The sequence below is a fragment of the Archocentrus centrarchus genome, chromosome 4 (genome assembly GCF_007364275.1).
Source record: "Archocentrus centrarchus isolate MPI-CPG fArcCen1 chromosome 4, fArcCen1, whole genome shotgun sequence".
NCBI classification, from domain to species: Eukaryota; Metazoa; Chordata; class Actinopteri; order Cichliformes; family Cichlidae; genus Archocentrus; species Archocentrus centrarchus.
In genome coordinates, this window is record NC_044349.1 from 19,898,687 (window position 1) to 19,925,448 (window position 26,762).

General features: G+C 39.9%; 1 protein-coding gene across 6 annotated transcripts in view; it reads right to left on the reverse strand.

Annotated features, from left to right (window-relative positions):
• Positions 1-26,762, reverse strand: part of myo9b (myosin IXB) — a 60,072-nt gene that overhangs the window by 30,124 nt on the left and 3,186 nt on the right. For all 6 annotated transcript variants that reach the window (XM_030726962.1, XM_030726966.1, XM_030726965.1 and 3 more), the window contains exons 2-4: positions 10,003-10,223; positions 9,643-9,862; positions 8,755-9,264 (exon numbers count right to left, since the gene is read on the reverse strand). In XM_030726962.1, coding sequence (XP_030582822.1) covers positions 8,755-9,264; positions 9,643-9,862; positions 10,003-10,160 — 888 coding nt within the window. In that variant the 5' untranslated portion in view covers positions 10,161-10,223. The remainder of the gene's footprint in view (positions 1-8,754; positions 9,265-9,642; positions 9,863-10,002; positions 10,224-26,762) is intronic.

Sequence of the window (26,762 nt, forward strand, 5' to 3'; positions counted from 1 at the left end):
TGCAACTTACCACCATTGTTCTATTTTTTTTTTTTTTTTAAATAAACACAGCATACTTGTATTCTTACAATGTGTCTATTTTTTTTTCTTTTTCCCCACTGTCCAGCAGAAAACAATTTTAGTATCTTAGTTGCCATTTTTTTATTGCTATTAATATTTTCAAAACTACTATTCCACATCTTTTTATACTACAGGGTAGAATACAGGTATGCAGTGAAGCCCACGTGGCCAATTCATCCTCAACAAGAGCCAGAAGCATCAGAGATCACCCTCCCAAAAAAAAAATATCTGCCATGGCAGAGCTTGTTGGAGAGCTCTTTACAACAGAGAGAAAAAAAAAATGTTTGTGTTAATTTTAAAGAAAGGAAAGTCAAGTGCTGGTTGATCTTATTCTTCACTTTATGTTAATGATGTTGTCATTAAAATAGTGAAGTTAAACTGCTTTTGTTTGCTCTAATTTAAGGTTCACAGCTTTAGCAGACATCTTTGATCAGTTTTTATAGGAACTGCTGCAAAGTTAACTGATAAGTCATCTCAGTCAGTTCATTCTTTGTGTGCGCAACATGCACAATAGGTTGTAAAAGATGGCAGTAACACTGGACTTTAGCATCAAGAAATGGTTTTTTTTTTTTTTACTACTAAAGATTTGACAGCGAATAACTAGTTATAGTCTTAGCAAGAATTTAAGGCCAACAATTTTAAACCTTTGTCAAAAAAAATGAAAAACATTTCAAAACATCAGTTATGGCGCCATTTTTACTGTAGAAAAATCTCACCTAGCTTTGATCTAAGACTGTCACAGTGATGTGCCTGGTGCCAAACTGCCTGTCTCATTCTCTCAGTTTTTCATGACCTGTCCTTAAGAATAACTGATTTTTTAAAAATTGTAAATGGTGGACTATCTATTGGTGATGTATTGCATTTCTGGATGCTGATAAAATAGGAAAAAAAAAAAAAAAGGAAAAAAATAAAGTACACAAGGTATACTGAACCAAAAAAAAAAAAAATGTAACAATACAAACCAAAGCGTGGAATTTCAACTCTGTATTTTGAGATTTAAAACATTATTCAGCTTGAAAGAAATAAGCACAATTTTTGATGACTTTCTTTGACATTTGTGTTACAATCATAACCTTTTAATTTTTTCAGTGTTGCAGTCTACATAAAATAATGTTGCTAAAGCCAATTTAAACATTGGCTGCTGCTCCGACCCAAGTGAGTCTTCTTGAGTCCCTCTAAAACAATGGTACAGGGAGAAGTTGGCTAAGATGATTCATCAGGTTTAAAGTTCAGATTAAAGCAGAAGGACAAGACACTTGAGGTAAAAAGTTTCAATAGCTAGGATAAAGTTTTCAAGTACCAGCTATGCTCCTCTTGTGGTTTGGTATTTTACCAAATTGGAGACATTTTAAGCCACTCCACCCATGTCTAGATGGGGACCACATCAAAATCCCAGCTTGTGGTGTGGTCAGAGCACACGAATAGACCCTGAAGTCGCACATGTAGCCTGTTGCTACGTCAGCTGTGTACAGTCTGTATGTTCTGCTCTTCAGTAAGATGTTGAACAGTATGATTACAGGAAGGCTTGTGTATGTGTGTGTTTATAAGACAGCTGAGTCACGGGCCTGGCACAGTGACTTAATCACAGTAATGCCAGCTTTTCCCAGACTCATACACAATGCCACCCAGCCTGAATAACTACCCATAAGCAACAGATAAACAATGGATCAGAAGATAGTATGGCCTGCTACTCCTCTGTACTTCCTGAACTACAATACAATACTCTGGCCTGCCCACACCCCTCAAGGCTCTGAGCTAACAGTAGAGAGAACTGCTGCTGTTACTTCACATGTCGTAGCCTCTTCCTGTTTGGGGGTTCCAGATGACAGGAACTTCCTGTCTGAAGCAGCGAGTGTGGAGGAGACTTGGGATCTTACAAAGGAATATGTGCTTAATTAAGATGTTAAGCTTTAGCCACAAGGCTGTATATTACTTCACCAACAGGCCTAAAAGAAACTAAAAGGTATTTATGCACACGTCTTTATTTGGGTTGTTGTACATTTCTAAACTAATTTGCTTGATTGTGTGTCACATTTTAGAGCTGGAAATGATCATGTTTAGAAGAGACAGTGACAGGTTATAAGCTCATGTCAGCAAGCTTGGTTAGCAAGGTTCACCCATCTGCTAATTAAAGCTTAGCAACATACTAATAAAGACTAGAATTCCACTCACAAAAACTGATCTGATGCATGCACTTCTTAGATAGGCTGTAGAATTAACCACACAGCAAGCCACATTATTTACCAGATAACTGCATTAAAAAGATTCTAAAAGGCAATGAGGCCACAAAAAAAAGCCCAAGCAGTCCAGTTTACTGATTTGACTTAGCCTAGCCTACAGCTGTTCGCTTAATTATTCCATACTTTATATTTTGATATGAGGCTGTGCCAGATCATATCGCCCACAATAATAACTATATAGTATACACCCTGCTGGTATTTACAGTGCTTAACAAATTTATTGGCCCACCTGTCATAAAGACAAAAAACCCCCAAATGTTTTAGAAATCTGTAAAAACTTGTTTAAATCAAAAAATGATATTTTTATTTATTAGGAAAATAAAATTCATATTTTTATATACCCAAATTTGAGCAGGCATATTCAATAACTAAAACTAATTTTTTCTGTTAAGGAATGCAATAACTGTAATTTGGCATCCAAATTAAAATATAGCAATGTAAAACTTAAAATTCATGGATAACATCAATAATTATATTTTAGCATTAAAAATATCAATTCGATTAAAGAGCTTGCACACACTGGTGGATTACCCATTACAAAAACTAAAAGTTATTTTGCTAATTACCAGTAATGTTAATTTAGGGCAGCTGTAGTCTAATACATTTGTTAAGCACTGTATGCCTGTTACAGCACATGATTTCTACTCACCAACTAATCCAACTCACAAATAAGGAGTTCCATTATACCTCACATCAGGAGCTTTTCATCACGCACAAAAAAAAACTAAGGTATGCACAGAGATGCCTGGCAAGAACAGCTTTCCTTCTTTGCCATACTGTACGTCCATTTGAAGCACCTTGATAGACTAAATCATGTTTTTATCCTGAGCAAGCTGCTTAACTGGTTATACACTTGTGTTCCTGAACTGAAAGCTATTCAGCATAGTGCTGTAATGGACTAAAAACAGCCTATATCATCACTTTTTTTGAATAACTGAAAAGACTTCAGTTCTCTTTCTAGTACGCATAATTTGCACCAGAATAAAATAGAAATATGCTTCAAGGGCAAAGGAAGAGATCCTATGAACATTTTGTCTGTTCTAAAGTCTAGAGCTGCATATTTCAACCTTTCAAGACTATAAGCGTAATCTTAACCATAGCTTTGAAACACATATTTCTCTACGCCAGCTTGCTTAAACAGAGACAGGCCTTGGTAACAATAAGAAAAAAAAAAATGGCTTTAAAGTCTGGCTAAAGAAAACAGAGAAGCCAAAAGAACCACGTAAGAGGATCAACCAGTTGAACCAGTTCACAAGTGGAAGTACTGAGTTATTGAGCTTTTCTGCAGCTAGAAGCCTTCATTTGTACAGACTACTGAAACTATTAAAGGGAATCTATTCTTTATGGCCATTATTTTCAGGGCAGAGAAGTGAAAAATTAAAGAATAGAATGACATATAGAAAGAAAAAAAAAAAAAAAAAAAAGGGAGGCACTAAAGTAGGACAGCAGTTTTTCAGATGGTTTCAGGTTGTGGGCATTCAATCTGCCAGCAACAGTACACAGCCTGAATCCAGCAGCACAAATGATGATCTCACCTCCTCAAAATGTGGCTCAGACCTTTAGACATCCCCTATAGCTCGACAATACACACGTGTTCAGAACACACACACAGACACACACTTTCCACTGCTGTAACCTGATCAGCTTCCACAAAAAAAAAAAAAGAACCAAATAAAAACCTTTTGTAAAATTCCTCCCTTTGAGTAACATTTCTAAAAATAGTATACAATCTTCTAATAATGTCTAGAGTGGAACTAGCAGGGAAGGAACCACAAGAGGTAGAAACCAGTTATAAGAAAAGTCTGTGAACCTTCAAATTACCAGAATTTCTGCACTGATTACTTATGAATGTCTAACTCACCATTATAGACAACACAAACTGACTAAACTAAAGATGCTGAGTAATCACTCATAGTGCAGACTGGAAAGGTAACTAGTAGAACCTCCCTTATTAGAAACTGCATTTTCTGCAGTTGCTTATGTAACTTGCACAACAAAGAGGAGGAATGCTAGATTCCTAACTACAAGACAGTTTCAGTTATGAATAATTCTGGGATGAACAGCCATCTATGGGTCATGGGTCTAAATCGGGTTAAGGTTAGGACTTTGACTGGGCCATTCCCTAACATCCCTTCTTTGTCAAATATTATCTTTCTGATATACTCCTGTGCTTTGGGTCACTATCTTGGTGAATCATCCAACCACCCCTAAGCTTCAGGTATAGACTGCTGCACTGCCATTCTCCTGTAACATTTTGCAATATAATTTTAAAATAATTTTTGCTTGAACAACTGCAAAGTCTCCAGGCCCTGAAGGAGGAAAGCATGAGGTAACAAACCACGATGCTTCCTCCACTGTGCTTCACAGTTGCGATGAGGTTTTCATGTCGGTGTGCAGTAACCCCCCCTCCAGACACAGCACTGAACATATGTCAGTTAAACTTTTGCCTTATCTGCCCAAAGAAAATTGCCACAGAAGTAATGTGGGACATCTAGGTGGGCATCTCACTCAACCTGAGTTGTTCCACAGTGGTCTCCTTTGTGGTGTCCTGACACCAGATTTTTTTCCATAGTGGTCAAAGGAACAAGTTTTTCTGCAAGCTGCAGGTATTTTTGCAGGTGCTGCTACTCTTGGGTTCATTTTTTTCCCCTTTTTTAAACCCGTTTCAGATTTAAAAAACAAAAACAAAACAAAACAAAACAAACAAAAAAAAAAAAACAAAATCAAACGGGGAAAAAAAAATGATCTTTGCAGGTCACCCACGTACAAGTTTACTGCATTTTCTACAGAAATGTTTCTATAGCCTGTTCTAGCTTCATGCATTGCTATAATACTTTTTCTAAGATCCTTTGAAAGCTGTTGCAGCATGTCATCCATGCCTTAATTTTATTTACACAAAGTAGCACCAATTCAACCCACGCATCAATCTCATGTTCTTAATTGGAACAAATAATTCCAAGTAGATTTTGGAGAAGTTGTTGGTGCAGAGGTCACTTCGACAATTCAGCCTGGACTACATATTTGCCTTGTGCCTGGTACTCAGACTTCCACCCACAGTCAAGAGACATGCATGTTGGGTTAACTGGTGATTCTAAATTGGCTGCTGGTATAAATGTAAGTGTGAAAGCTTGTCTATCTCTCTGTTAGCCTTGCATCCTCCCTCTTACCCCATGACAGCTGAAATAGGCTTTGCAATCCTAAAAAGGATAAGCGGATGAAGATGGATGGATGGATGGATAGATGGAAGACATTTAAATCAGTAATTAATGCAGAAATCCTGGTAATTCCAAATGGTTCACACTACATTTGTGTATTTGTGTTATGATAGGAAATTCCTACAAAAGTAAAATTTGTTTGATGTCAGCCATCTGATGAGCATGCTGCAAAAATCTGCAAGTGTTTTCAAAACAAAATCTTTTCACATAGAGGAGGAGGACCTCTCAACAGGTTAAAACTGGGGAAAAACTGTCAAAGCACTAGCCTCCACTCAAATTTCCACAAAGTAAAACCCATGTTTAGATGCTGTAATGATGCCAAGAGGAAATGCACAGTTGTTCAATATCCAGGAGGATTGCGTGTCTGGTCCCAGATGCAATCCAATCTAATCACCATTTCCTCTGCTGACCAGGCCAGCAAAGGCCAAACTCGTCTCCCTGTCTAGCCCTGCAACCACAGCTCTGGACTGAGCTAACACGCATCCAATGCATTCTGGGAGTAAGCGGCAGAGAGGTACTGTGTTTGCCAGAGGGACCAGAACTCTGCTGATGGAGAGGGAAAAAAAAAAAAAAAAAAAAAAGAAAGGAAAAAAAAAAACTCCATAGCCTCCCCCCTTCTTGCCTCAATCTGCCATCCAGAACCAAAGACTCTAACAGACTGACACACATCAAGGGACCAATGCTGCACTATTCATCTGAAATGCATCTGAAAGCAGCAGCAGTTCTGTGAATAAGGGCTTGGGTACTACGTCAGGGGGTCTGGTGGCAACAGAGACATGACAGATGATAGATGATAACACTGTGCCTGCAAGTTACTGCAGACTGTTTATTTCTGCCATTAAACCAACAGCTTGTGGCCAGTTCTTGTTAAATTTCTGTTTAATGTAGTTCTGTTTCCAAGTAATACATGTTCTAATGCATTTACTTTCACAGATCAGGGGGGATGGTTCCCTTTTCAGCACCATTTTGTATTCTGAATAAACCACATTCCACATACAGCTTTTCTGACTAGAGGTCTATTTTTAGCCCCATTTCTGCAACATTAAAACTGAAAAATATGTTGAGATTTACTTCCAAATCGAGACCGAGAGTAATCACTTCCCCACTCTGAGAAAGCTATCAAACAAGTACTGGGATTTTTGCTTTTTGTCAGAGATTGAGGACTTTCCAGTATGAAATATACTCACAATCAGAAGGTTTTTATCTATTATCATCTGCACACAGCATTATAGTTAATTCAGCAGTCAAAGCTGCAGGGCAGTTTAACACTGCACACGGTGGAAAATACTCTAAGTTGAGTTAATCTTCTACAAAATACAATGCAAGACAACACTCACAGCACACGATTGCTTAGAAGAGATTACGAGAGAAGCAGAGTGATGTGAATGTTGAAAATGACTTGACAATAATAATGCTGCTTGAGGTCTGACCAGAGGTAAATTCTTCCATATGTGAAAGTGGAGGCGACCCCGTTTCTCATTACAGCGATGAAAAAAAATAAACAAAATGAAGTCAACTGTTCTTTGCCACGTAGCTCGGGGATTAAACTCAAACAAAGGCAATACTGTGCAGCAGCTCACGCTTCATGCTGCGACCACTTTTTGTTGAAACAATGTAAAAGCCAACAGTTGTCTACTTTTACGCACATACTTGCATGTGATTGTTTTGTTAAACACAGAGTTGCCAGGGTTTTTTTTTTTTAACTGCCTGTGGCAAAAAGGACAGCCTCAGTAGCCTGACAGCCCTCATTAAATGATGAGCCTAAACAGCATCTTCCTAAATGCCTAAAAAAAAAATTTTAAAAATTGAATATTTAAAGCTGGACTGCCAGCAAACTCAACGTGTGCATTTTTGAGTACACAAGTGAGTAAATATGTGCATTCATGTTGTGTGTTTCATCTGATTAGCACCAGCCTTTCCTGTGCATCAGAAAACAGTTACCCAGACCAGAGCCATGCCTCCGTACTGTTTCTTATATTATGGAAAATCCATTTTTTCAGTTTACATAACTTATTATTTGTAATTACCCACCAGCTACCAAAATCAATTACTTACACCAAGTGTTATGTTTCAATTTGGTTATAGTTTTTGTTCAGTCTCTCCTGTCAGTGGTTGTAGAGCGAGTCAGTACACATATCTAATTTCTCAGAGCAGAAAGCAGGAAGATGAGCAGAGTCACCTGACCGAAACAGCAGCAAAATCATATCATCTGGTGAGCAACAGTTCTAAATGAAATGACACCAATAAAAGCCCTTTATCTTGCCTAGCTTCCCACAGCATTTTCAAAGGCAACATGAAGCAATATGTGTTAATAAAGCCACTTCCTTTTCCTTTTTTCATTTCGTCTTTCTTCACATGCTTCTTTCTTTATGTCACAGGCATTTATACTGTACAATAACAGTGTGTGTCCGCTTAGCCCACGCAGCAGCCTGAAAATAGATTTCCTCAGTTCAGCATGGGATCAGATGCTGTCACCATTCATAACTAGAGCCCTATAAACCTGTAAAATTAGCTCCAAATATAGCTCCTTGCAGTTTTGCATCTTCTGTCTGTGCTTTTGTATGCCTAAGCAAAAATCATGAGTCACTTTTGAGGAAGCACTCTCACCGCTTGATGTGACTAAATCAAGAGCGCAAAGCGTTTTACACCTGACTGAAACCAATACAGTAAATAAATATGGCACTCTGAAAAGTCAAGTCAATGTAGGAGTGCCTTTATCCTGCATTCTTCCACAAACTGACATAATTCTTACTTGATTTATTACCTCAGTAGACATTTTCATAATGAGTTTATAGTCTAGAGAACTAATTTTAAGTCTTCTTCAATGTCTTCTTCTGATGTTCATTTTGTAAATTATGGTCCTAAAATAGATAAAAAGGGTCGTGGCAACCTGTGATTGTGCTACAGTTTGGGTGTGAAGACTGTAATCAGGGCCTCAGTCTGACCCACCCTTTCTTCTTCATGTTCAGTTTAAAAAAATAAAATCAATCAATGGCAAAGGCCAAGAGGCCCAACTCAAATCAAAACAGCTGCAACAGTGGGTTTATGTATCTCGTTTTTTTTTTGTTTTTTTTAAATATACAGTTATGTTCCCTCCAACTGGATCAGCTATAGTTTAAGGCACAGGAGGTTAGACTAATCCACATTAGGTGAGCTGGGCTTCAAATAAAGTGTCCAATGAAGTAGACACAGGTAGAAAGAAAATTTCATCCCAGCTGTCTCACATGTTAGCATCTTACCTCTAGAACAGGTCCAGCCCCCAGAATGGTCCTCTCTACCCCACTGGCATAGCCCTTCTGGCTGAGGGCAGTCAGACAGTGGATCAGGAAGTTAGTACTCTGGGTCTTGCCTGAGCCACTTTCCCCAGAGATGACAATGCATTGGTTGACCTTCTTCCTGAGCATAGCATAGTAGGCCACATCTGCGATAGCAAAAATATGAGGCTCCAGTTTGCCCAGCTGGTGGTTCTCGTACATCTTGACATACTTAGGGTTGTAGATAGGCAGGAACTTAAAGGGGTTGATGGCGATGAGGATGCTGCCTGCATAGGTGTAGATCTTTTTCTTGTAAAACCGTGTGCGCAAGTTGTTTAATATACTGTCCTCATTGAGGACGGGGAGGTTGCAGAGGTCTGCAAAATCATCCTGGGGACGGGGAAGGAAACCCCTGGCAGCAAGCCGCTGTGCCTCTTGTTCCTTGGACAAGGTTGGGAGGTGGACATAACGGATTGAGCCATCGCGATTCCTCTCCTGGATCAAATAAAAAAGAAAATGTGTATTAGCTGTCTACTGCTGAACCTGACACAATGACTTCTTGAGGCAGTTTAAAAATATTCTGGCCTGTTTGCATTCCTAAAAACTGGCCAAAATCATCATGGGCAGGGCCAAATAGCACTCATCTCACACATGCTGCTGTTGCATGTGCTGGAAAACGATAGTTGAAGATTTTCTCGCCTTTTCTGTTACATTTTCCATAATCAGCCTGCAAACTACTATCTAAGGTTTTAACAACTTTTTCTTTCTCACTAAAAATGGCAAAAGAAGGAAGAGAGAGCAGAAAGTAAGTAGACTGCAATAGTCCACATTCACTGAACCCAATTATAAAGTGTGGTGTGCTGCCAACTCTACCTGTAGTAAGAAGTAAAAGCCAAAGTTCTGGGGGTGTTGCTCCTGGGCTTTTCGAGGCCACAGCAGAAACCTCTGTACTGGTAGGTCTCCAGCCTCCAGTACCCACTCTTCCCCGCCACATTCCTTCACCTCTGCCAGCACATACAGGCGGCTAGGGTCCAGCCCCAGTGCTGTAGCAGCGTCCGAAATCACCGAAGCTGCCGTTGCATCCTTCTGCACTCTGATAAAAGTAAAGCAGATAAAGATAAGTTGAATCTTTGAAATGTTATAATATCTTTTCTGCCTATAAAAATAAATTAAGCTACTAACTAAACTGCTGATGCTAAATTTATATTTTCCAGGTGCAGATGGGACACTCACCTAAGGTTGCAGCAGGTGGAGGGATAGGCAGCCAACCTTGGATAGATCTGGAGCAGGTATGAGCGGCCATCTTGATCAGTAGGGCTAGCTAGCCCGCCACCACCGCCTCCACCACCTGCATTCGTTGCCATGTTGGCAGCGCCATCTCTGACACTCATTCTGAGCCAGGGGGTGTGGCCTCAGCATGCCGCACCCACTGCTTCGCTCTCACCACGCAGCACCTGAAGACGACAGATTGACTGATCAATAACAGATATTTTCATGTTCCCTGAGATCCTTGCAGCATTTGTGAAAGCAGCAACCAACTCACTGCAATTACTGATCAGATAAACACCAGAGTAAATCCTAAAGAAGACAGTACTGCATTTCCCACAGAATTAGACTGCATTTGTGGAAGTAGGGCATGATTGTGGGCATAAGTGTGTGCGTGCATAAAAAGAGGCAGAGCCACACTTTAAAATGAAAGAATTAATAAATGAGCTTTATGACAGTATGTATGAGAGCAATGATTGGTTTCCTCTCCATCTCATGGATGCCTTGAGTTATAGTTAACGTTATTCCTTGTTCCTCTCTGCTGCATCAGTGAACTCAGCGCAGCAGTACCAGCTCTGCACCTGTTACAGGTTTTGGTTAGTGGCCCTCCAGCTCTCAGTGGACCTCCAGAGCAGAGCAAGGACTACCACTGCCAGAGCCAATCCAAGACAACAGGACAGTGAAGTTGGAGTCTTTCAGACTGTGGGACAAGAGACTGAAGACAGCTAAATGGAACTGTTGACTGTGACATCAGTGATCTGACCAGCCTACTTGCAGGCGACCATGAGACAGGAATGACCACAAATAGCTGGTTAGCAGCGCCTGACCTTTGAAGTTAAGCACAAGGGAATCATCCAGCAGTAATAGTAATTCTTTGACTTGGACGGACAAGGAAAAAATAAATCATAAAATGTACTTGAGCGGATGGTAATATAAATAAGGCATCCACCCAAGTATAGTGTGTGTGTGTGTGTGTGTGTGTGTGTGTGTGTGTGTGTGTGTGTGTGTGTGTGTGTGTGTGCATCTGAGACCAGGTATCTTGTTTGCCTCCTGAACACTGAACAGAGGAGTGTGTCAACTTTTGGTTCTCACTACAATTTCCTCTAGTGAGAAAGTGCCTTAAACAGGCCATCTCCTCCTGTGTATTATATGTAAATAAAAAAATAAAAAAAAAAAGTAAATAAATAAACACTGCTGACATTGCTCAGAGTCTGTGTGAAAAATCATTTAATCCCAGATTGTGAATGCTTTCCAGTATAAATCATTTTAGCCTTGTAAGTCTAAACAATGCATCAAGCATTTTAAAACACAATGAAATAGTTTATTTTCAATATCAAATTTCATCTGTGGCATTTCACTCACTTAATTTCACTCTGAGTATCATGCTGGTGTGTCTGATTAGCCTAGAAGAGAGCCCTTTACAAGTAAATGTAACTGTTTGATATGTAATATATAAAAATAATAATCACAATATATTGACCTATTATATTTGACTGAAAGAAAGCACCTCCAAGTTTGTGGTCTTTTCAGCTGTCTACTAATACACTTCAGTCATGTAAGTAGGTCAAGTACTTCTATTTTAACAAGACAAAAGATGCATCTGTTGAGCCATCAGATGCACAATATTATCACATCACTTACATGACATGGCCTTGCTAGGGAAACCAAAAGTTGCAGCTGCAGATGCTGCACAGGAATTCAACCCTTCCGCTTACTGATAGCAACAGAGACAAATGCTGAGAACACCTAGGCCAAACCACAAATGGGGTAATGCCTGCACACTATTCACTCTCAAAACCAAGTACAGTACAGTTGTATGGTGTGCAACTTGGTCACAGGACTAATTAAGTTAAGCAATTTTCAACCACAACTCATCTCTTTACCTGGGAATGACTTAATTTCCATTATTGACATGGTGCCAATACAAAACAATCCTCACACAACCTCCAGATCACTGAGAAAGCTGTTCAGTCCTTACTGACTTTTATCACCACGGGGAAGCTCCCAGACTCTGGCAGTAAGGGACAAACTTCTCAATGATGACAATTCACTGCAGTTAACACTGAAAACTCTTAACTAATGGCAACAGCTAGACTGTTAAGACAATATAATAATGTTGATTAATAGCTCACAGTATCCACTGTTTCCAGGGTTTTTTAAAAAAAAAAAAAAAAAAAAAAAAAAAAAAAAAAGAACTCAACCTCATTTTAGGTCACCACTGTACCAACCAGTGAAAATTGACTGTTTAGCTTATTAGAAGATCAGAGTATTGAGACTGTAAGGTGTGAAAGATTAAACCACGTTAATGCTGGTAATAATGACAAGCTATATCTAAAGAGCACAGATTAGGCCACAACTCCATTAAGAAAAATGACAACACAATATTAGATGCTTTTAAATCTTTTAATAACTACTGTTTATTGTGTGTTTTGTCATTTTCACCCTCTCTAGAAAACGTATTCTTTGAAGGTGCATCTTGAAGTGAAGCTGTATGACATATGATGGGACAACACTTCAGCCCCACCCCTGAGTTAAGCACTTCTCCAGTTTATGGACCAAATGAGATGCCACCCAGGTTTTCTACTGGTGACTCCCCCAGTAAAAAAAAAAAAAAAAAAAAAACATCCATTTCCACACCCCAACTTAATGAACAATAGGATCATTACAGAATCATCATGTGGCACTAACACTACTGCATTCAAATAACTGTAAAATTACACTTCTTTGTATTACTGCACGTTTACTTTAGACTGAAACCACTGATGTGTCGCTGTAGCGAGTTTCCCAGCTTTACATCACTGGCAGACAGCAGAAAGTCTGGCTGTTATTGCTGATTCATAAAACACCAGCTTGAGCAGAACTGAAGTAGTGCTGAGGTATTTCAGGACTAATTCAGTGTAACATCCAGCTGGGTCACAGCCAAATAATATAATCCAAGTTAATACTGTCTGTCACAAAACTTAATGCAGATCAGTGAGCTACAGCTCACTGAGTGTGAATCACAGAGGCAGCAGCTGGGTAAAGTTTGCTTTAATGATGGATCATGTAGCGTGGATGTGCATCAGTAATGCATGCTGCGTACACTGTGAGCCCCCCTTGGGGAAACAGGACCCTAATTTAAATCGCTGCAGGGTGGACAGACTGTGCTGCTTTGGTAAACTGATCCAGGGCTGAGTCCTGTAAGCACCAAGGCTGACAGTTTATTATTTCTGCTATTTAAGAAAGACAGCTTAAAGTCTAAAAAAAATTGAAGTTTTACTTGCAGAGATGCCCACAATAAGCAGGCTTAGGGAAATGAGGTACTGACAGATGCTTATGAATTCAAGTTCTCAATTTCGCCAATATAAAGTTTATTTTCAATTAAACTCTTCGGTGCCTGGCATACTGGAACCAGCTGTGTTATGGAGAAATCTCATGAATGCACAGTCAGTCTAAGCAGCCATTTTGCAAATAGCCGATTAGCTTAGATAAGATGATATCGCATTTCAATCATGTGCAAGAATATCCAGTTGTGTAACGATAGTGATAGCAAAGATAATGTTTCATCTTTTCCTCAATTCCTTAACTGTGGGAACATCTGCTGATGAAAGAATAAATACACAAGACTTCCCCCAACAATTAGCATCGTCTGAAGAAATTAATGCTTTGGATTAACTTAGCAAGCAAACCAAACCACAAAAGTCTGCCAGCAGCTGATTTATTAGGGGGTATATAACCAATAAATATGGAGCCTTAATTGGTCCTTTTGAATTGTTTACATACAGTTTTCATTTTGCCTCTATGATAAATTATTATTAGCATTATCTGTTCATTTAAGTTTAAAAAAATAATAAAATTATATATATATATATATATATATATATATATATATATATATATATATATATATATATATATATATAAAAAAATTCACCACATAATATAAACAGAAAAAATACAAAAATGCAACAACAAAGACATCTTAGTAAAGCTAAGTCTGTAATTATCTAGGCCACAGTTGAGAATTAGAGGAAAAGGAGAGCAACTTAAGACTCATGAGCTTGTGTCTCTGCCAGCCTTGCTGACCACAGTCCCAAAAACATGCAAGCCTGTAAAATGCCAAGGCATGCAAAACTGTAGAGACCACAAAGGACAGCATCACCATTATCCTCCATCATGAGCTCCGTCTGGTTTAAATCTTTCAATAACTCCTGAGCTTCTCTCTCAACTAGTCTCAAAAGAGAATGCATACAGCTACAGTATCTGTATGCAAGGCATTAACATTTTCAGCTCAGTTTGTGCAGCACTGCACAAAGAAAAAAAAAAATCTGAAAAAAGGTAGTAACAGAGAGAAAAAAAAAAAAAAACTGTAGACACAGGCGGTGGGAGAAACAAGAGAGAAAAGTAAACATCTATGAGTGCGATAGAAAAGAAAGGTCTCAGGGGACAATCAAAGGAGAAAGAGGCTTTGAGATAATACAGCTTCCTCCCTGCAGAGGAGATCCTCGGTGACGGTGCCATGCATTCCTCAGATAAGACTGAGTTGTCTGCTTTGTGTAGGCTTAGCCTGGCACTTTAGCTGCTTACGAGGGGGTTGACAGGAAGACCCCACAGCAGAGAGCTACAGATGAATAAAGAGGGGTATTTTACCTACTTACTGTGGGCAGGAGGATGCATTAATAACAACTACCACTGCAAATTAAATCAGTCATTTCTTAAAGCAGGTACCACTCATCCCCACCGAGCTCACCAACCTGGTCTCTCCTAACCCTGCATTATCCAGCTGAGAAAATGAACTTGCAGTAAATGAACTCGACTGTACAAATGAAATGTTACTAAACTGATTTGTTCATATGCAAAAGTTTGAGAACCCAAGGGAAGAGATCTGTTTTTAAGTGAAAAGAAGCTGACAGCCATTAAAGCAGCGCCTTATGTTAAAGGTTAATACTAGGGATGCACCAGTCCTGACTCAAAAGGCCATGTCAGCATGCCAATTTATGGGATCTGTGTCAGCAGGAGCTATAGTAGCAGCGGAGGAATCTAAGAGCAAATTAGCAGCAATTATATAAAGTAGAAGCTAGCAGGATGTTGGTTTGATGTACAGTAATGCTTGTCAGAAAGCTTTTTATTACTCTTATGTTAACATAACATTGTTTAATTGTTTTAAATTATTTCACCTCAGCTGTCTCTTGTCAGCTCTGGGATTGGTGTGCATGTGAAGGTGCAGGAAAAGCAAAAACTATCATTTGAGTATTTTTTTTTCCCTTGGAAGTTTTTGTTTGCCACATTTTAGGTTTACGATGTTACAAAAGTAATGGTTAAGCTGAGTCTGTTGCTGCCTTACAGAAAGATTTCAGGTCTTTTCCTCAGACTGAGAAACACTGCTCATTCATGTAACAACAGGATCAGTATGTGTTTATCTGCAGATACTCACACTCAAGGTATCAGTATCATATTGGAAATGGACAAAGTTGTATTGTGCATGTTTAATAACCCAGTAACTTTCCTTTCATAGGAACATAAATACAAAGGGATTAATCAGTAATTGTAGCAGGTGCAAAGGTTCAGACATTGAGGGGAATATTTACTTCATAAACCACCTTTTGCAGTTATTCCAGTATCTCAAAGCTAGCCAAGAGTCTTTCTAATGTAGATTTATTTTCCTTGAACACTCATTACATTATTCATGCACTGGGAGAAACTTTCAACTTGCAGAACTATTAGAGTCAGTTGTGTGGTTAATATTTCATTGAGCTATGTTGTTTATACTAAATATTGTACTTCTCATATGCCATGTTTCTGACAAGTACAATTTTAAGAGAGCAATGATATACACAATCCAGATCCAATAAAGAAGAAGTCAATTACTGCTCTGACAAACTGAACAGAGTCAAAATAGCTGAATAAAACAGGCACTTAATCATAACAGAAGCTGGTCTTGGCAGTCAAACAGGAATCTGTGTGACACTCACTGGAAAAGTGAAGTAAGCCAGCCAGGTCTTACTCACTCTCCTGCCTCCCAGCTCCCACCTCTATCCTCTTTACCCACATTCAAAGAAAACATAAAAAAGGTCCACCCAGAGAAGAGGGAAGAGGAGGAGGAGCAATGCCTATAGTGCCAATTAATGTGGAGAAAAAAATAATTTTTTGCCGTTATATGGAGAGTTACTGTAGTGCTTATAATCCTACTTGGAAATGAAAGCCTTGAGCGTTTTGCTCTTTCTCTGTGCTACAGACAGTACATTTTATCCCTAATGGACCGCCAAAGGCCAACAAGCACGCACGCACGCATGCACGCACACACACACACACACATATACAGTACCAGTCAAAAGTTTGGACATGGGTGAATGTGTCCAAACTTTTGCCTGGTACTGTGTATATTACACATTTATGCTCCTTGGTTTGATATTGGCACAGAATTGTCAAGTATTTCATGGGTGCAACCCACATACTCAACTCTGCTGCTCAACCCACAAATGCATCTTCCTTACAAATGAGGCACCAATTAAGGGGAAATAAACAGGCTTTCCAATCGTGCAAGATTTACTGCCAAAAAGAATTGTTACAACAAAGAAATATGAGCAACCAGTTAGTGACCAGACACCGCTGGCTGTCTACATGAGCTGACAATAAGTGAATGATTTACTGACACATATTGGGGGTAGGGTGGGCACGATGAACTTTAAATACTATAGTCCAGCTATTACTCTATATAGTTAACTCTCTTCCACAGCTCCCAGCTTTGTGACTGTATGTCTTACACTCTGTACACAGAGAGACTGATCCACAAGGAAGGAGGCTATGATGTCACCAGTGTATGCGGACTGAACATGTAGTGACTCCCAACATTCCTCTGCAGCGTCATGAGAGGAAGCCTGATGATTCCCATGAGTCAGAACTACAAGCAGCTCCCACCATAGACCTAACTCATCACTGACATGACCATTAGAGGAGATAGAGGACCCAGAAGTCTGTTATTAGAACTTAAGCCAGTCGTTCAAGTTTTTTTTTCAAAAGCAGGGAAACCTGTGAATCAACAGGTTGCTTACATTGCCACTGGTTTTGATGAATATTATCTTTACAGGTATAAATTATCAGGGGAGTAACCCACACACCCAAAAAAAAAAAAAAAAAAAAGGGGGGGGGGGGGGGGGGCAGTAAGCCTGGACACCAAAAGCAGTCTCCATTAGCTTTCATGACAGAGTTTATGCTTATGTTTATGTTTATATTGGTTTTGGAAGATCTGTTTTAACATCAACGACACTCGACTACTTGGATTCTTGTTAGTATGGTGTCTAAGTGCTGCCAAAACATGCGTGACAGCAGTTCAGTGCTGTGCCCAAAAGCACTTTGTGCAAACTAACAAGCCGCTCACACTACACCTACTGTGTATACAAAATGTCATCGGTAAATTATAAGTAAAGGCTACACTGCTCATCATGAGTGTTAAAAGCAGACATTTCTGGATGTGACTCACTGTGAGCAAGTGACAGTGTAAGAGGGGATGCTTAAGGAGAATCAGACTTTCACAAAATCATATCACATAAATCACATTATTGCTTCACAGTGGAACCAGGCCTATGGACAGCTGGAACATTTGTACTTGTTGAAGAATTTTAAAGCAAGATAAAATGTTTCCTACAGTTTTCTGAAAACTGTAAAAAGTGTACTCTCGGGGTTTTTCCCAACATGCATACAATTTTAGCAGCTCCAAAGAGGTTTTGGCCTTCCTCTAGTCAAATCACCTGGATTGTAATAAAAATATTTTTATTTTTGAGCATCTTTTTTCTTTTTTTTTTTTTTTAAAGGGGAGGGGTGGTGGTGGTGTCATTTATTCAAAAATTGTTTATCAAATCAACAAATAACAGGGGAATGCACCTAACCAACTTTCTTTTTGACATTTATAATTCTGGTAACACGAAAATTCTGAAACCTCGACAGGAAGTTAAACAAAGCCCTGCAGTTTTTAAAAGTTGTGCTTGGTATTGATGGATTTGATGGAGAATGTAATAATTTGCTTTACAATGAAATTCAAATTATTTTCGTTTCGTAAGTCTACATACAGCCATTACAGGGAGCATCTGTGTGCCTGGCTGCAACACTTTAGGACAAGCTCCTTTCCTCTCCCCAGGGAAAGTGGAGCTGGGACCGCTGAGGTATCCATCACCACTAAAACTCTCTCCGCATGACCTAATGAGGATGAGAGCAGCTGGCTCGTTGCCAAAGCAAGGCACTCTGTACTCTGAGACAGAAATGAAGGAAGTACAACTGTGTGCATGTGCATGTGTTTTTGTCTTTGTATGTGGTTTTTGGCTTATGTTCACAGATGCGCTCCGAATGAGAGACAGAGATTGCTCCTGCTGCTGCTGAGTGGTGGTAAATCAGCCTCAGGGCTGAGGCTCTATAGGAAATGCAGTTGCAACCAAAATGGCTGCGAATGGCTCCTATTAGAGCCATGTGGTCTATTCAAAGATGCAGCCTTTTGTTTAAAGGGACCAAAAACCTCAATCAGGGAATTAACTCATCCAACAGTCACCAACTGGGCTGAATAAGAAACACAGATAGAGAGAGAATTATGGAGAGAGTGAAGGAAAAAGATGAAAAGGGGCACTAAAAGCTCATCCCCCCGTCTTTAAGTCAGCTCCCAGGCTGGCCAGCCACAAACAATAAAACCAGAGCCGAGGAGCATCTGCTGCCTCTGTCTATAGAACAGGATAAAGGGGAGACAAGCCACAGGGATCCAGTCTTTGACTTGATAATATCACCCCATTCATTCAATAGAGATCCCATGCTCATGGTCAAAGTTTTCTTCCCTGCTAAGTAAAAGCACAGAATGGCATTATTAGAGAGCATAAATTTAAACTCAACTAAGAGTGATAATAAATATTTAACATAACAGCGAATGCCCAGTTCACCAACCATAAATAAATGTGAGCTAGCCAGCAGGCTGGGTCATTAAATAACCATAGCTGTGATGGACAGTGCTAATCAATTAGAACATGGTCATCTGAGTGCACCACATTGATCTGCTACTCCCAATATCATGTGTCTGAGTCATGTATTGACAAACTGAAGCGGGCAGCTGTTCATTTGACATCCCTCGGAGGAAGGTATGACCCCAAAATCTCACAGAGATTTAAAAACAACCTAAAATCTTGGCTGTATCACTCCTCTACGGCTTCCTGTGCTGTTTATGCTTTAGGCAGCCTGACATTTGTAAACTATTAATTCATGTACATTTCACAGCAGCTCAGCAATCCAGGAGGCCCAAGGTACAGCCTTACACTACATCCCCCTCGTCTCACTGACCGTCAGCCTGAGCTGCACTGCTGGGTTTATAACTGCTTCCCTTACTTGTGCCCCTTTCCCTCAATCTTTTCTGTCCTATCATTGTCTGTTAGAGAATTTCCCCTAACTCCACCTTCCGACGCCTCCCATTCAACGACCCCCCCCGCTGGTCACCCCCTCTGCCCCCCACCGCCTGACATTTGGTACTGCTGGTTTAACTCACTCCAGATGCAAAGTTTCACTAGAGGAGAGTGGACAACCTTGAGGAAACACTGCTTGCTATAAAAAGTCCATATTCAGGTGTTTTTGATTTACACGTAATGCCTCTTTACTAGTCTGCAACCCAGTTGGTCAGACCAGAGGGCAAGCCCCAGTGAGCGAAGTAGAAAAAAAAAAATATCAAGATTGTTTTGTATTTCATCAAACCTCTGGGACTGAGTTGCAACAGCAGAAATTTGGTCCTACATGCAAATAAACATGCAAATGTTACCCAAAGAGTATCCCAGCTTTGGAAGGCTGTACTACAGAGCTTCAAATCCCAGGGATCTTTCATCTAGAGGTAAAGGACAGTGCATAGCAACCGGTGTAGAGAAATATATGTTTTCAATCAGCGTGATGAGCTGAAACATTAGATTCAAAGCAGCAGTAGCGTTCACATGAATACACCAGAGCAATGAGGTCGTTGCATGTCTGACTTAATGCAACCCAGAAGCCTCTGCTCAGTGTGATTGGTTTGCTGTTGGATTCCACACTGGCTGGTGGTGACACGTTATTCCGGACGGTTTTTCCGGACCAGTCATCAGAGCCATGTTAGGCTAATAAACTAGTTTAGGTCAGCGGTGCACAAATACAGAACACTGAAACCTTTAAGGACACTGGTATAGTAATCTAAATATTTATTAGGGTGGACAGAATAACAAATATCAGCATAATATAACTGAATCCTTGAATATATTCTACCTTTGCCAAAATCTTCAACAACTAATAGTGAGTCAGGACCTAATCGATAATTGTTTGACTTATTATTATAATACCAAAAAATTTTCTACTGTTAAATTTGTATTTATTTATTTAAATAAATCAAAACAAAAGCTTTATTTTTATCAAATGAAACTTGGGATTTCACAATTATTATTCACCATTTGCTGACATTTTAATGACTGATTAATAACACTTAACAAGCATAACTAATCTGATTATTCAGAATCATTCATGAAAATATCTGCTGACCTACACGAATTTAGCCTGTCTTCTATGGTATGGACTGGTTTATACAATTAGAGCACTTAATGCAATTTACTTAGGAAAGCCCCAAGTTCACCTGAGTTCAAAATAAAAGTTTTGATTTGGCCTTTTCCCACATGTAAAATAGGAAGTGATTAGTAGCATGTTTTTTTGGTTTTTTTTTTGGGGGGGGGGTTCTGGTGTGAAATTCCGCGGTTTGCACTGAGCTGATGTTCATGTTATTCTGTCCACCCTCTGCATGCAACCAGTTTATAGAAACCTATTTGGTCTGTGTTTGTTTGATTCAGGTGTATTTTGATATTGGCTAAACAGCGGCTGCTCTGGACGGTCTCCAGTTCAGGAAACACTCCATTCCTCCTTAGCGTGATAAACCACCATCATAAGGACATACAGACCTACAGTATGTCATCTGGAGATGTGGGACAGCTGCAGGCAGAAATCAGGAAGGAGAGAAAAGGAAGCAAAGGGAAAGGAAGGAGGCAGACAGAGGGGATTGTTGTACACGCTCACTCATGTGGGCTACCCAGCACTAAAAACACCTCCCAAACACACGACTCCATTGTAACACCAGAATAGTCATTGCTCTGCACCAAGTATATGTAAAATCCCTTACTCCCACAACCAATTCACATGCCACACTCAGACGCATGCTTTTGTTCATTAGCGGGGGGGGGGGGGGGGGGGGGGGGGGGGGGGGGGGGGGGGGGGCAGATAGGTGGAAACAACACCATGATCTTGATCTCAAAGCTGATCACATAAGAAACGACACAGCAGGTAAAAAGAAACAGATTTAGCTTCTGCCTTTCCTATTGTAGGTGACTCAAAAGAGTATCAACAACATGCTTAAGCCACTTGGACACAACTTAATGTTACCAATAGTACTCCATCCATCCATCCATCCATCCATCCATCCATCCGCTTATCCTTTTCATGAATCCTACCCCAGCTACCAATAGTACTCATCCAACATTTTATACAAGCTTGGACATCAGTTTCAGCTTCAAGGGTCATGTTGTTTTAACTTTTCCAACCCACAACATTGCCAAAAAGCTTAATGAACGCTAAGATAAGCACAGAATGACATTAATTTATGACCACCATAAGAATCCCAAATTACACTAAGGAGACGAGACATCTAAAGCTATTTTCCAAAGAGCACATGTTCTTCTCCACTCCCCGTCTTTACTCCTTAATGGGCCATATCATGTCTCTTAACACTCCCCCTCTCCCACCTGAGCCAGACATACTGAATGATTTCTGTGAGATGAAATGTAACTTACATATGGAGCCATTCATCAGTGACCAGTGTCAGACTGCAAGGTAAAAATAGAGCAAAAACAAACAGAGCAAACCGGAGCTCAGCCAATAGCGTGCACATCGCCAAGGTCTACTGTTCCTGCCCTTGGCTTGTCTCTTTCTTTCCTTCTCTTTCCCCGTCTATGCCTCCCTTGTCTGCACTCTTCTGTCTTTGGTTTTTCTCTTTGACTTCTCTTGTCACTCTCCACAGTCCTTCAGGCATCCAGTGGTGAGACTAAGCTGCAGTCAGCACAATGGGACACACAGTTCAGCCCATGCATTAAAAACAAAGCGCCAATATGTCCACTACACACACACACACACACACACACACACAAAACAAAAAAACAGATGCTCACAAAAACATGGTTCATGTATATAATATATATTTATATATGGCATTTCTTTTTCCAAAGATCCAGCCATGTCACATTCAAAACACATTTGGAAGCTTATATGACAATGTTTAAATTGACACATGCTCAAAACTGTAAACAGGGCAACAACACTATATTTATAAAAAAAAATATATATATATATATATATATTTTTTTTTCTTACACCATAAGTTAATTTAGATTAACACCTAATAACTGAAAAAAAAAATGCTGTGCGCTTCAAGAGGAAAGCTGTAAGCACTGGTCTCCCATTGTGCCACCTTTACCAATGTCCTCTGTAACACACTGGCTTCTTTCTGCCCTGGCACAGAGAACAGGAATGATTTGTCACCTTGACTGCCCAGCCTGGATGAAATAATCCTTTTCTTTTTCCCCTCAGGTCATTCCAGAAGGAGTGAGTAACGAATGATGCTAACATCCATTTCCTCAGACTCTTCAACCAACATGTAAACAAGTCCAACCCAGTTTCTCCTAATACATCTTTGAAGGTGGAGGATCGGGGTGGAGTTGTTTAAAGTGAGCTCTTTATGGTAAATTTAAAAAAAAAAAAAAAAAAAAAATTTTTACTCATGTTTCTTGATCAACAGATGGTGGTGATATAAGCACAGCTAAACTACAGATGCGACTTCAGTACTACAGTGGCGATAGAGACAAATGCAGCAGGTGAGATAAGGTGCAAACATGCTTTCAGGAACTAGCTTTTAAGATATTTGAAATATTTTTAAGTCAAAATTATCACAAAAGTAATCCTGCTGGTGAGCAGAAGCAGGCAGGTAGAAAGTGAGATTTAACCTTGCAAACATAGGCTAACACTACTTAACAGATGGCAAAATAGACAGATACACTCAACATAGCATGGCTCTTATTAACCCTGCCTGACAACATTTTACACTATGGTGCAGAGCAACAGCAAATAAAGCCTCGGGGTGTGTCCCTGTTGCCCATTATCCAGAGCCAAGGGACAGGATCAGTGCCTACAGAGAGGATGGAGGGAGAGGTTACAGCACTCACCACAGCCAACCAGTCAGTCTGTGTCTGCAAACAGACAGACAGTAAACTCCTACACAGGAAGGAGTGACAGAAAGACTCCAACCAGACATGTCAGACTGGAAATCAGAGTTTGAAAAAAGCTGGTTAATGTAACAACAGTCTCATAGCAGCTTGTGAAATAATCATGACCTCTAATCTATTGATTTGTGTTGTCAGACACTGAATTAATTTTTTCTACTTATAAACGGGTGGAAAAGTCCATATTTGGAGCGTGGACAGTTTGGTGGTGGTGTGAATCATTTTGCCGCTCACAACAGAAGCCACAGATTTTTAAACTTTATTTGCATTATTTTTCATCAAGTTATTAACTTAAAAAAATGTCAGTAATTAAGATTAAATACTGCTTGGTTAGTTAAGATAGAGATAACAGTTTGAGTTAAAAGCTTTCTGCTGCTTTCAAAGCTTGTTTTCATGGTTGCCATGGTGATGCAAACACTGCTTTTTCGTTACCATTTCTGAACGTAAACACTGCTGAGTAACAATGACCGACAATCACGATGTAGCATGTTGATTTTAACCTAAGTGCCATATGAACTCACTGTGCTTGAGCTGTTTTTAAACCAATTTTCACTTTTGCTAGGGGAAATTACTGATTTACATATTTTGGATAAAACCCAACAGCTTATTACTGAGCCTATACTCAGAATATAAACTCACAGATTCATTATAATCATAATATTCAAAATCAGGCTTGTCATCTGGACCTGATGTGTTTGACAGCTGCAGTGATGACTGAGCGAAGAATGAGGCACAGCAAACAAATGCACTGTAAGTAGGCCATCCATAAACCATCAGTCTGCCTTTTCCTCACTTATACCCTATCATTAGAGCTGGGTCTATTTATAAAGCCCATAAATTGAGCTTACCACATTGAAAGAGCAGACTAGGAGAGTTTTTGCAATTGAAATACTTCACCACTCTCCCTCGTTTTGCCTCTCCTCATCTACTTACATAAACTAACTTGTTCACTCGGTTCCCTAGTTCAGTCTCAACAAAACCGTAACTGCATACTCCAAATTTTAGCTAACAGATTCTGAAGAAAGCAGGTCCTTTTATCCTCCCTGATGTTTGCCACAGAAAAGCCTGAACGAAGCGCTGACAAACTATATACACAAAAGCACAAACACATGGGTGCACACTGGTGTCTCGTTTCTTCTTTCTGGCCTCTTTCTTTTCGTTCATCCCTTCCTGAATGTCCATGCACCCAGTTTGCTTAACTTCAAGTGAAAAAGTAACGCTGATGGGAATTAAAAAGTTTTACCCATCGAATCAACTGATTGGTATGTCATCTTTGATTCTTCTGCACTGACGTTATAAGACCACCTGAGCCCACCCTTTGTGGCAAAGCATCAGAAGCTAGCCCATGCTCTTCAGCAGGATTGTAAGTGTGCTATTGACATTTTCCTGATGTCAAAATGCAAACGCAGGCCTCTACATGTTGTGCTCTTTTGGCCAAGCCCTTAGCAATGAGCCTTGACTACACCTCATGTAGTACAAAGCTTACTGCAGCGTGATCAGCATTCATTTTCTAACATTTTGGAGAATCGAGGCTATGCGGTTTCTCCTGGCTCAGACTACACACAACATAGGCATGATCACCACATACACTACAGGGAGTGATTCTGTGAGCTTATTTGACAGAAAACGAGTTTCATTACAACTCTAAAGAGTCCCCCCCCCCCCCCCCCCCCCCCCCCCCCCCCGTTTATATGCATTTGTTATTTCAAAATGAATCTGCAATACTTTCGGCACAATTTAAGTTTGTCCACCACGTGGAGAATATGTGTGAATATATAGCAATGTTCTAGTGATAAAAAGTGTGCTGCATTTGCTTCTAGACCGCTGATCCATTCCACCTACTGAGGCTGCTCTGCAGTGTCATAGGACTGCAGGTGTCTGTCATTCCACAGGTAGCATATATATGCCAGTGCAACAGCTGTACATACAACGGATGGTGCAAAATGACTTGCTAGGAAGCACTGTGCTGCAGCAGCAAGCTATAGCTCAACCTGTTCCCCTGTCCTCGTTCTGTCGGAGACCTAAATCTGTCAGAAAACTTTTTCAAAAGGAGGACACGGACACTCCAACACAGAGGGACTCAAGTGTACAAGGTTATTTTTATCCCTGCGTTTTCTATTTTATCTCAAAACAAAGTCAGCCAGCCTTGAAAATTCTGCATAGTTATACATGATCACAAAATGTAAAAGTGCAGCGGCCGCAGCTGCCATTTTAACCTAATTTCCCACTCTAATCATGAATAGTATGGGAAACCAAACAGTTTCTGAATAATTCACTTTTAGAAACTGCCCACCCAACACGTGACCATAAAAAACAAAACAGTACAGATAAGATATACTACACAAACATGTTGGCAACCTTCTTTGCTGCTTTAGCTGAGTGCAAGCCCTCACACCTCTTAAGTCATCAGTATCTAGCTAACCAGAAGTAAAGTAATTTTACATCACATCTGTGTAAAAATACACCAGCACATTTTCATTTGCATTCTACACATGTCTCTTCATCACCATTAAACTTGAAAAACAACTTACTGGCTGTGGTGTCACCACAGCGAGCAGCTTGCTTGATAAGTGCAGCATTAGGAAACAACAAAAAGTTCCTGTAATGTCATTTAGTTTAATGATCCTAATCAGCTACAGCCCTACATTTTACATACATCTAAAATAAACAGGGCAATGGCTTTCAAGTTAAAAGCAACAGCTTTATGAATTTAAAAACACACCTATGACCAAAACAAACAAACAGAAACATTTAGTAGCACATGAGGGGGCATTTAGTCACTGAAAATATATGTACAAACGGTGGCTCTCCTCGAGTCCCCTCTGACAGATAGCAGCTCAGCTACAGAGAGGCAATTTTCTTCTTATTACAATTTTAAAACAGTTACGTTCACCAGGCTGTTTAGACAATTAAAACTGAAGGCTGATCTGGAGATGTAACTGGTTTTCCGTCCCCTCCCCCATCTCCAAACCACTGTCAAATCTGCAGTGGGGCTTGCAGAGTACAAACCATTAGTGGGGGCCATATGGCTCTTTTCTTTTCAAAGATGGCAGAGAGCCATTCTGTGGGCTGCCCGAGTGTTTAGATGCATTTTAAGGCGGTATGGGACAAAATAGGATCCGTATAATATTAAAGGTTTGCTCGTTTCTAATCATTTAAGTTAGTGGGTATTTGTAAAGTGGGGAAGAGCATGACTGATATCCTTTTTGGTGCCATACGTGTGAGCTTAGACAGCATGATGTGTTCACGTTTGAATAATTAATCCCATTTTCTATAGATAACTATAAAAGCGGAAGTATTTTTAATAAATGCAAATCAAATCTTTAAGCTTTCTCTGGAGAATTGGGGCACCAATTTAATTTCGCATGCGACAGATGGGCATAATGGATATACAGGATATCCTGATGTTTAATTGGAACCACTGTGTGGTCAGCAGGTCCCGTATCGTCA